A 12,990-nucleotide genomic window follows, 5' to 3' on the forward strand; every position below is an offset into this window, starting at 1 on the left:
ACGCGCTGCTGCTTGATAAGTGTTATGGTCACTAATGCAGCACTGTTTATAAACCATGTCCTTGTCCTGCATTGTTTCATACTGTAAGTCACTGTTTTCTTGTTCACACATTTGTTCATGTACATTGTAAGGAGCTGCGGAACACTTGTGGCACCATATACAGTATACAGTAAATAAAGAATAATAATAATAATAATAATAATAATAATAATAATACAGGTTGTGTCTCCCATATCCAAATATTCCGAAATACGGAATATTCCGAAATACGGAATAATTTTGGCATGACTGAGATAATGAAACCTTGATTTTTGATGGTTCACTGTACACAAACTTTGTCTAAGGCACAAATTATTAAAAATATTGTATAAAATGACCTTCAGGCTGTGTGTATAAGGTGTATATGAAACATAAATTAATTTCATTTCTGTACACAAACTTTGCTTGAGCTACAAAAATATTGAAAATATTGTATAAAATGACCTGCAGGCTGTGTGTATAAGGTGTATATAACACATAAATGCATTCTGTGTGTATATTTGGGTCCCATTCCCAAGATATTTCATTATAATATGCAAATATTCCAAAATACAAAATATTCCGTTATCCAAAATACCACTGGTCCCAAGCATTTTGGATATGGGAGACTCAACCTGTAATAATAATAATAATAATAATAATAATAATAATAATAATAACAGGTGAGATCTAGTGGATTTATTGCTTAATGTAAATTGCAGTGTCCTAACCCCTACTCAGGGCCGTGTAGTGTTAGCCATTAGAGGGAGCTTTTGTTGGCAGTAATATTGAGAATATGTATAGAAGTATTTTACTGTTTGACATTGTGACATTAAATTATATTTTCTGTCATTTGTTATGCATATTTTGGTATCCCCTACAATGTGTGTTTCAGTGTTTAACATACATATTACACATACTTACCAACATTTACATTTTCCTCTCCGGGAGGTGACCAGAGAGGAAATGCAGATGGACAGCGATGGGGGGCGGGGCCAGCCTATTTGCATAATTAAGCCCCACCTCCTTCACTGTAAAATGCCAGGAATTCCGCATATTTAACTAGGGACGTTGGCCAAATGACGTGATTCTAATATAATTGTGTCATTAGGCCCCGCCCCCTACTCAAGGACCCACAGATCCCTGGGAACATTCTCCCCATTCTGCCCACTTCACTAGGAATGATACAAAAGTATCTTGTATTAAATGATTGTAACCGCACAGAGGTCTATTTGGTTACTGCTTATTTATGCATGAATAAAGCAGACACAGTGAATGGTTTGGGTACTGGATGCCGGATCTCAGGATCCCGGTGGTCAGAATCATGATGCCAGCATCCCAACTGGAATACTAAACACTAAGCAGCCTAACCCTAACCTTCATACCCGCAGCCTAAACCTAACCCTCAAACTAGTTCCTGACTCTAAACCTAAAAATATATATAATGGAAACCCCCAACAAAAATCCTGCATTTGCCACTGCACAGTATTAAGATTCTTTAATAGCCTTGGACTTTTTACGGAGTTTGCCAATTTGACTTATATTGTACTAGCTGATGTACATGGTTTCACCCAGTTTTACTACTAACACCCCAGCAGCAGCACCCAGACACACACTTCAACCTGCTTTCACTACCAACACCCCAGCAGTGCACAGACACACACCCTCCACCTTACATTCTATGCTAACACAACAGCATCACTCAGACACACTCTCTCCCTGCATTCACTGCCAAAACCCCAGCAGCACCCAAAAACACACACTCCCCCCTTGTGTTCACTGTCAACACCCCAGCAGCACCCAGACACACACCCTACTCCCTGCATTCACTGCCAACACAACAGCAGCACCCCAACACACTCTTCCACCCCCCTGCATTCACTACTAACACCTTAGCAGCACCCAAGCACACACCCTTCCACCTGCATTCACTACTAACACCTTAGAAACACCCAAACACACACTCTTCCCTCTGAATTCATTGTTAACACTAAAGCCATACCCAGCCAGTCTTTCTTCACCCCCCTGGATTCACTACTAACACTCTAGAAGCACCCAAACACACACTCTCTCCCTGCATTAATTGCCATCACTCCATCTGCACCCACAAACACTGTGCCTACCCCTTTGCAGTCACTAACACTGTAGCAGCAGTGAATGCACTCTCTACCCTCCAGCATTCACTGCCAACACCCCAGCAGCAGCACCCAGACACACATTACTCCCCCATTTAGCGACCAACACCCAAGCAAACAAACACTACCTGTTGCTGACTAGGGTCTTCCTTTCTTGCTGTCTGCTGCTCCCACAGCAACAGCAGAGACACCGAGTCCCATGTGTGTGAGGGGGGAGAACAAGCAAAGGAGGGAGAGGGCATGCACTCCGTGCCCTGTCACTTTTATGCACATTGGTGTTGTTTCCTTACTGGAGATCTTTCCCTAGAGACCGGATTCCAGGGTGGGGGCCTGGGAAAAGGAGGACTGTGGCAAGTGTCCCTGGGCTCCCTGCTTATTTATACTCTGGGGAGCATAAAGCAGAATCTGGAGCAATGGAGGAGGTCAGTGTGTCCCCTTCAAGGCTGGTGCCCAGAGGCAACTGACTTCCATTGTCTCCTGTATTTCCGCCTCTGCTAAGTGATGCTTCTATTCTCTGTGATATTGGCTCTGCTATCACAGTGACTGCCACTGCTCTGAGTAAGTGACAGCTACTATTGAAGTAACCTACAGTATATCAACTTAGTTTGTCAATTAACTGTGTTGGGAAGCGATTCACATTTTATGGTATATTGAAGTATTAATATTTAGCAGAGTAAGTCACAGTACAAATGATTCCGTTGCAAATGCATAGTGCTTACAACTATGTAATTTTTATGATTTAGTTGTACAGACAGTACTTAACATTGTTTGAAACTAGTCCATAGTAAACCAGCTAGAAAAGTGCTTACAAAGCAGTATCTATGTATATTAGTTCCAGTTTAGTAACGCAACCTGCACAGAAGATAAAAGGTCATGTGTTGAAACCCGGCTATTCAGCCAAGTCAGAGTGTCTAGCCATAAGTTTAATGTCCTCAGATTCCTCCAGCCGGGGGTGGGGGGTATCAGAAAATATATAGGACGACAGAGAGACATTTTCGGTGGAGGTGACTTGTGATCCAACATGCAGCTTCTCCTGGTGTCCGTCTGCCTGGCCGTCTGCAGCTCAGCCCTTGTATCAGCATCAGACCCGTAAGACAGTTATTCTTGGAAAAGCAATCTTTGTATTGTAGGAAAAGAGTAGAATGTCATACACACACACACACAGTGTAATTGTATAACATATGATGGCATTATCATAATACCGTAGATGTTGAGATCTATGTGCTTGTTGCATTCCAACGTCAATATCAAGGTTTTTATTTTCATATTGCAGTACACACACAAGTTATAACTTGTTTACTATTATGTTTTAAAACATAATGCCGACACGGCAAGCGTGTTGTCAATCTCCCATCAACACAATGCAGTATACATAATGACTGTCAATAGCATTACTGTCGACAAGCTGCATGTATACCTTCTTGTTTAATTCTACAATTGCAGAGGTGATAATAAGAGTAAATTAAGGTGCTCTCTCATTGGGGTCAATCCAAATAGGTGCGAGTTGGGTCCTGCGAGCTGTTCTCATGGTGAACTCGCACTGCGAAATTCATTTGCAATCCAACTCGCACTACTTTTTCAGAGTAAATTTACCTTTTTGTTGCGCACCCCCTTTGAAAAGGTAAGGGAATTTGTTTAAGGTACAAATGTTGGGAAACAGGGCCCAATTCAGCCCCGTTCGCTAGGTTGCGTTTGCACACAGCTGGCCGATTTTTACTATCTGCGCATGCGTATAAGACGCTATGTGCGTGCGCAAACTAGTCACTGCGATCGGGAAGCGATTGCACGTTAAGCTTAGACGGCTCGCTAGAGTGAGTGACAGGATGAGCCATTTGTGGGTGGTGACAGGGGGAGGTACAGTGGATGAAAACGGGGATGTGGTGGTGCGAACGTAGGCGTGACTGTGTGTTCTAACAGCGTTTCTGGGGCGTGCATAATTTACACGCAGCGTGTCACCTGGCTGTGTTTCACACTGCAGCGATCGCAGTGCTTGCGGTAGGGTATGGTCAACAACAAGTGCTGCGTACGGGTCCGACGGTACTCGATGTTACTGATTATTGCATACACTTCCTGGAGATGACGTCTGATACTAAGGGAAAGTGGGCGCCTTACATACAGCCCGCGATCGCACGCTAAGACATACAGTAGCGGGCGTGCTAATGTCTTACCGTGTGATCGCAGCTTTTGCATATTTTAGCAGTTGATGACTACGTGCGAACGCATCTAGCGAGCGGGTCTGAATCAAGCCCACAGTGCAGAACCTCTCCCAATGAAAAATCAGGCACTTGGTGGGGTTTAAATAGCGTAATTTAGCCAATATAATATAAACATGTCAGTTTTCAGGTGTATTTCTCTAAATGTAAATTATATAGGACAGGTATGTGGAGGTGTTAATGACGTGGGACAGGTATGTAGAGATGTAAATGATGTAGAACAGGTATGTGGAGGTGTAAATGATGTGGACAGGTATGTAGAGGTGCAAATGATGTGGGACAGGTAAGTGGAGGTGTAAATGATAGGAGACAGGTATGTAGAGGTGGAAATGATGTGGACAGGTATGTGGAGGTGTAAATGATGTGGGACAGGTATGTGGAGGTGTAAATGATGTAGGACTGGTATGTGGAGGTGTAAATGATGTGGGACAGGTATGTGGAGGTGTAAATGATGTGGGACAGGTATGTGAAGGTGTAAATGATGTAGGACAGGTATGTGGAGGTATAAATGATGTGGACAGGAAGGTGGAGGTGTAAATGATGTGGACAGGTATGTGGAGGTGTAAATGATGTGGGACAGGTATGTGGAGGTGTAAATGATGTAGGACAGGTACGTGGAGGTGTAAATGATGTGGGACAGGTATTTGGAGGTGTAAATGATGGGGGACAGGTATATGGAGGTGTAAATGATGTGGACAGGTATGTGGAGGTGTAAATGATGTAGGACAGGTATGTGGAGGTGTAAATGATGTGGGACAGGTATGTGGAGGTGCAAATGATGTGGACAGGTATGTGGAGGTGTAAATGATGTGGGACAGGTATGTGGAGGAGTACATGATGTGGGACAGGTATGTGGAGGTGTAAATGATGTGGGACAGGTATGTGGAGGTGTAAATGATGTGGGACAGGTATGTGGAGGTGTAAATGATGTGGACAGGTATGTGGAGGTCTAAATGATGTGGACAGGTATGTGGAGGTGTAAATTATGTGGACAGGCATTTGGAGGTGTACATGATGTGGGACAATTATGTGGGGGTGTAAATGATGTGGGACAGGTATGTGGAGGTATAAATGATGTGGGACAGGTATGTGGAGGTGTAAATGATATAGGACAGGTATGTGGAGGTGTAAATGATGTGGGACAGGTATGTGGAGGTGTAAATGATATAGGACAGGTATGTGGAAGTGTAAATGATGTGGGACAGGTACGTGGAGGTGTAAATGATGTGGGACAGGCATGTCAAGGTGTTGCATTGATGGGTGAGGGGTTTTAGAACTACTTGCAGATTAGAGGTAAAAGTGTCTATTTCAAAATGCTATTAAAATACTAAGGGCTATAATCAATTGCCGATGAAAAGCCGTTATCGGCGATACTTTTTCACCAATGATGTCATTTTCGTCAATCTGGACTTATCCCCGTATTCAATTCTTCCGACTTTTTGTCGGTGCGGAAAGTCAGTGGTTCGAACCCAGCGATAAAGTATCATCTATGAATAGGTGTCGAAAAAAAGTGCAGAATTGTGGTTTTGGGGTACATACTTCCAGAAACAAGCGGCGATGATGGCGAAAAGTGAGAGTTTTTAGAAGTGAGTTTTAAAAGAGATGTTGCTCATAGCAACCAATTAGATTCTACTTAACATTTAACTAGCACCTGGACAATAGCTTGTATCTGATTGGTTGCTATGGGCAACATCACTTCTAAAACTCACTTCTAAAAACTCTCACTTTAGTAAATTTACCCCTAAAAATTCACTTTACAGACATGTTCCTATACCCCAAAAATGCTGGAAAGAGTTTAATTTGATGCAAAACAATCACCATCATTTTATTTTACCATTAATAAAAAGAACAAATCAGCTATTTAACTATTTTTAAAAACCTCCAGTACTTTCCTTATGGTCACTAACAGCCCTCTATATAGTCCTTTTATCTCAGTTGACAATTTTTGGGGGTCCAGGAAGGTTTCCCCACTTTTTCATACACTTCTACCAGGTTGCTTTTTTTAGAATAGTCTCACTACAGGTGCTGCAAATTGGCGTTTCACATTGTATCTAGCATTTTTCGGGTGTGCACATTGCTGTGCTGTATGCAAATTTCATGATATAAACTCGCTTTCGCAAAACCTAATAGAATTGACTCCAGATTCTGGTATTTGGAACCTCTGTAATGGTGGTGATGTGACTACCCATGTTTTCTCATATACTGTTGCTCAAGTTGAAAAATTACAGTTAGGAGCTGGTTGGTTGGTACTTTATCTCTGTTCAATTTATCTATTTCCAAGGTTTAGTAAACAGACCACTAATTCCTTTGCAATTAAAGTCACAGACCGGCATCTGAGTGGTGTTTGCTGCATCCGCAATGCAAATAGGGTGCAAAATGTTAAGAAAAGTACAGTCATTACACCCCTCAGAGCATCCCAGACACGGCATATGTCATATAGACGCTAGGTGTATCAGAACATTTAAATCACTATAACATCCAACCTATAGTCACTTTAAGACCACCCTATCCCCTCCCCACCCCCTTCATTAATTTAATCTTTTATGTTTTTGTGTCAAAATATTATTTAGTATAGAAACCGAGGCTTTTGTCACTCAGGTCACTATTGTGTTTTTATAAAGTTTTCTACTATATGGTTGGAAACGCAAAGAGCATTTCGACAGCAATTCTACTCAATGATGTAAAATGTATCCCATTTAAAGTATGGAAGAGGTTTTGTATTCTTTCTGACACCTTTATATATTTGAACTGTATAGGGTTGTCACTAAAGAATGTTCATCTAAAACTTAAATTTTATTACTTCATTAATAAATATTATTAGTTTATTAATAAACAGTCAAAAATGCAAAATATTAAAGTAAAAATAAACAAATTAATCAAAACCGTGAATTACCAATGTCTAATATGACACAAAATTGATTTGGGTTAAAATTATGACTGTAAATGCCTATTATGTCTTTTCACTTGGTTTCCAATTAAATTAACTGAAGTTGTTATTTTATGTATTTGGGACTAAGATTAATTATCCCCCCCACCCGATCTCTCTTAGATCTACCCCTGGCCAAGAGGTATTTTCTTTGTAGGGGGCATGTCTACGTCTGCATGATTAGGCCATGCCCCCTACAGTACCTGAGTCCGGCACCACTCTCTGCAGCAATGATTTTCAACCTTTTTCAACTCGAGGCACACTACGCAAGATTTTAAAATTGCCAAGGCACACCATCCGGCGATACGGCACGGATAGGTTCGAGTTTGCACATTGAGTTCGGATTTTTCCCTCCAAAAAAACGGAACTCAGAAAGAGGCAAAACGTCATCTTGCATGGACGAACATCATCATTCCTGGACAAAAGTCCAGGAATGATGATGTTCGTTCATGCAAGATGGACGAACAAAAGTCCAGGAATGATGATGTTCGTCCATGCAAGATGACGTTTTGCCTCTTTCTGAGTTCCGTTTTTTTGGAGGGAAAAATCCGAACTCAACGTGCAAACTCGAACTTATCCGAGCCTGCTCATCCCTAGAATAAATCACACCACATTGGCCTCCACAGGAATAATACACACTACATTGGCCTCCACAGGAATAAAACACACTACATTGGCCTCCAAAGGAATAAAACACACTACATTGGGCACAGAGAATTAAAACATACAACATTGGCTTCCACAGAAGTAAAACACACATACATTGGCATACTGTACATCAGCCCCAGAGACATAAAACACAAACATTGGCCATAACAGGAATAAAAAGCACATACATTGGCCACAGAGAAATAAAACACATACATTGGCCCCCACAGAAAAAAAATAACATTGGTTGGTCCCCACAGAAACAAAAACAAACACATTGCTCCCCACAAAAAAAAATAATTGGCTGGCCCCCACATAAAAATATCAACCACCAAAAAACAAAAACCTGTCCCTCACACAGTGCAGAGCTGGCAGCAGGGTGCGGGCGTGCAGGCGCGCAGTCAGTTGGGCGGGACTCAGGAGGGAGAGTGGGCTGGCTTGCTGGCGGGGCGGACTGGTTTCCAACGCGGCGTACGTGACCTGTGATGTCACGCTGCCATGTCTAGCCAGGTCCTCCCAGAGGAGCTCAGCAGCAGCCCGGTCTGCACTCTGTTGTACTATAATGTGTGACCGGTGGCTCTGACCGCAGCGGCAAACTTCACAACCACAACCACACTTGAAAACCGCTGCTCCACAGCCCTGCATAAATGTATTTGTGTTTAAGCTGCATTCAACATTTCATTGTTTTCAGTGATTGATTACAGTGTTTAATATTTGTTCTTTCTCTGTATTGTGTCCATGTAGGCACTATGTGATCACAGTTCCTGCACTGTCAGTGCAGGGAACCCAGCAGAAAGCCTGCGTGACCTTCCTTGATCTGGATGGAGAGGTTAACTTCAAACTGGACCTACATGACAAAAATAACCACATTCATGTTATCACTGAGCACAAAGTAGACACCCCGAATTATTCTGAATGTTTCACCTTCCAGGTGAGTGACCATTTTCTAGCATTTAATGTGTTTGTAAACTAACATTTCACCAGAATGTTACTGTGAAATTCATAACTTATCTAAAACAAGTTCAAACCAATTAGGTGCGAGTTGGTTTGTGCAAGCCGTTTTCACGGCAAACTCGCACTTGCACTGTGAAATGCAGTTGCAATCCAATTCTAAACTCACATTTTTTTTCCATAGGATGATCGCCAGTTTTTGTGGGCACCCACCTGAGAAAAATGAGCGATTGAACGATTACGACTTCGTTACCGTTCAATTGTTCATTAATCGTACAACATATTGTTCAGTGTGGGCACATTATCCACTGCACAGTATGATGAACGATTACAATGTTGTAATCGTACAGTCGTTCCACTCTCGTGTAGTGGATACACCGTTTTAGATGGTATGGAAAATCTTTATTCTAAGGTAAAAATACCAGAACCTTTTAAACCCTAATTAATAATTAGGCATTTAAAAGTTTAAGTTTTCATTAAATACATGTCATTTTTGGGTGTTTTAAAAAATGTGGCCTCCTTCTATTTATTATTTAGGCACCCCAAATGTAGCTACATTGCTTTTTTAAATAAAAAATAAATATAAAAAATAAAAATAAAGTTTTTCATTTAAAAAATGTAATAAAAAATTAGGTTAAAGAGGCCTCAAATTAACACAAAATCAATTTGTTTTACTTTCTTTGCATTTTTCATTTAATTAATTTGAGATTAAACAGAAAAAGTTTGCATTTCATATTTTTTTCTATTTCCATAAATCAGCTATTTGACACCATTTAAAAACCTTAAGTACTTTCCTTATGCCCACTAACAGCCTACTATATGATTCTGATAATGATATTGTCACTTTTTTGAGGTGCAGGATGGTTTCCCCACTTTTTCATGCCCATCCCCCAAGTCGCTTTCTATAGAAAATTTGAACACCCTCCCCACGAGTAGCTCGAGTTGGCTTTTCTTATTGGATTGAGCGTTTCTTGTAAGTGAGCATTTGACAAAGTCTTTGAGTTTCATGAAACAAACTCACACTTACAAACTCGTACAGGAGTGCAGGAGTGATAATTAATAAAAAGGGAAAAAATACTTGACTAAGTGACAAGTAGCTTCCAAATGGAAGACGTCTAACTCTCCCACATATGTTGCTACAGCTTATATGTGCCACATATCGTATGAAACGAATCTCAGCAAACCTCTATAACACCCCTGAGCTTCAAGAAGACTTGGGGTACATTTACTAAAGGACTGGTTTGGTGGCATTTTCAACCCATTGTCCATCCATGGTGATTTTTTTCCCCTTATACCACTACATTTACTAATCTTCAGTTTGGATGATATTTGTAAACCTGCTGACGCAGTGTGGGGGATTTAAAATGGCCAAACTACTGCAAAACCGCAGCAGAGCTGATGCATGAATTTGGCAATCAGTGGTAAAGGTCTCCCAATACACTTTCATTGAAGGTAATTATGTATTAATGAATGAGGAAATAACATAAAAAAATACTCTAGTAGGGGAAACATGATTTTATACATTCAGGTGCAAAAAAATTTTTATTTGGATCACTAAAATAATTTTAAAATAGATCTTATCACGCACTTTTCACATTATTTTTATATCATCTAAATCTATCAAAGGGCTTTTGTTAAAACTCCTTCAAGCCCATAAATTTGCATTATTTTAGTAAGCACATCACATTTTCCAAACTTGTAATGGGAAATGCAATATGTTCAAATTTACTAATGTTACAGTGTTAAAAAAATACTGAAGGGAGACTTATGATAATAACACCATCTTCAGATAGCATTATGCAGGCTTCCCTCAATTTCCTGTACTCCTCCTCTGTCCTTCCTGGATGCTCACAGGCAGAGCTGACTTATGTGATCAGACTGTGTGTCTGAATAAACCACAGGCTGATCACATAAAAAATAAATAAATTAAAACTTATCTGAGCCCAGGGATTAGTGGTCAGTGAGCTCCTTTAGTGACCCAGTCACCTGATCTGTACAGTCAGCTGAGATGCCACCCGGGACTTTCACTGCACCTCAGCGGACCATACAGATCAGCTGAATGGGGACACAGAGTAGGAGCCTACCGATAACGATAACTGAGTGCAGCATGCAGGTAAGCTTTATTTATTATTCTGGGGAGTGGCAGCAGAGGAGGCAGGGAACCGGGCAACAGCAGGGGGGCAGACAGGCAGAGATACGACAGCCAGAGCATGTGCAGGCACATATTTATGATATTTTTTGTGAAAAATAGACTGAGAAGTGCAGGGAGGGGATTTGCAGGCATAGAGCTTTTTCACAAGCGCTGTCCCTGCATGCAGATTTTAATACATTGTTACGATATTTGCAAATATCACAATGCAAATGTAATAGATATTTTTGCATTACAATTGCATTTTCTTTGCGAATATTGATAAATATGCCCCTAAGTGAGCACAGTATGAATTAATTATTTTAAAGTGACTATATAAATTAATTCTTAAATGTTAATTTTCTGAAGAGGGCAATTTAATTCGTTGTGAAGTGAGCACCATTTATAGAGCCATAAAATAAGTAAATGGTGCCCCTGTTGTCGATATATATATATATATATATATATATATATGTATTTAAAACCAATTAACAATTAATTAAAATTAATTAATTAAAACTGTCCCTTCAATATAATTAATTCATAATAATTATCTTAACCAAGTTAAGCAATACATTGTGATTGCTTTCATTAAAAGAGTATTTGGAGTCCTCACCTTCTCATTTACAAGATTGTTTCTGGTGGTTTTTCTGCAGTGTCTTTAGTAAATCTGGCACTTTGAAGCAGCCAGAAAACCATCAGTTTTAACAAACTTCCTATTTAGCAGATCCATCCCTTGGTTCCATGGACAGATTACTTTAAAGCTGAACCCTCCCTCACCTTTGTGTAACTGAGTTTTCTTTAGTTATTATTAATTCCTCTGTTGCAAAGATTCCTCTCATTGCTCCCTCTCTTTCCACATCTCCTTCTGGTTGTGGTGCAGTTTGTATTATCTAAATGACACCCTTTGTTTGTTATTATGTTTTTGAGCTGAGTAACATTCACGTCTGTCCCTCTCCTCTGCTTCTGAATCTGAGCCTCCCTACCCTAACCTGTGTATTCCACCTGACTATCCTCACTCTACACAGTTCAAACCAAGCTTATATGTTTTCTTTTCATATACTCAAATATTCTTTGACGTAAGACTAATATTGCTGTGTAACTGAATCATAGATCCTAATCTGGTTGTACCAATAAGCAATAAACAATACATAGAGCTTAAGCTCGTGTACTAATTATATTCCTATTATCCAAAATATTGTAAACTTGCAACCAGTTCCTTTCTACTTTATCTCTGTCTGATAATATTCAGTCTAATTTTATTTTATTGTTATTATTATTATTATTATTATTATTATTATTATTATTATTATTATTATTATTATTATTATTACCAGCCATGTATATGATACAGTTAAACTAAATAGCAAGACAATATTTAAATACATATTGATAAACTTAAAGGGTATCTCCACTAAACAAACATTTTATTTTAATATAGAAACATAAAATTTGATGGCAGATAAGAACCACTTGGCTATCTAGTCAGCCCTATAGAAATATAGAATTTGATGGCAGATATGACATTTTGATTTGTGTATTTGAGTACACGTGTGTTTGCGTATTGGCGTGTGTGAGACAGGGATTAAAAATAGAGCAAATTTTTTGCTAAATTGTCCATTGAGGAAAAATAAAAGCCTATTGTTCACTAATTTCTATTATTAATTATTTTCCTAATTTTTTTACATCAATCAATCATTCAAAAGACAGCCTCCTGGTTTTATTAATTTTCTGCAAGTCAGCACTAGAAGGGCCTAATTATTTTCCAATTACATTAATAATTACCAGTAGCTGATGAAGGATGCACTCTAACACTGATAAGGTTAGTATAAGGCAGTGGCGTTACTAGGGCAGGGCGAGCAGGGTGCGTGCCCTGGGCGCCGTGGGACCGGCGGCGCGGGGGGGTGCGGCCCGCCCTAGTTAGGCACCAGTCTCGCGGCGACTGCAGTGAGTGCGGTCAGCGCTACACAT

General features: G+C 40.0%; 1 protein-coding gene across 2 annotated transcripts in view; it reads left to right on the plus strand.

Annotated features, from left to right (window-relative positions):
* The first annotated feature begins 3,174 nt into the window (after positions 1-3,174).
* LOC148518862 (alpha-2-macroglobulin-like) overlaps positions 3,175-12,990 on the plus strand; it is a 167,906-nt gene continuing 158,090 nt past the window's right edge. For both annotated transcript variants that reach the window (XM_088476976.1, XM_088476977.1), the window contains exons 1-2: positions 3,175-3,242; positions 8,685-8,871. In XM_088476976.1, the coding sequence (XP_088333102.1) occupies positions 3,175-3,242; positions 8,685-8,871 (255 nt within the window). The remainder of the gene's footprint in view (positions 3,243-8,684; positions 8,872-12,990) is intronic.

The sequence above is a fragment of the Taudactylus pleione genome, unplaced genomic scaffold, assembly GCF_031769625.1.
Source record: "Taudactylus pleione unplaced genomic scaffold, aTauple2 ptg000198l, whole genome shotgun sequence".
Classification (NCBI taxonomy): domain Eukaryota; kingdom Metazoa; phylum Chordata; class Amphibia; order Anura; family Myobatrachidae; genus Taudactylus; species Taudactylus pleione.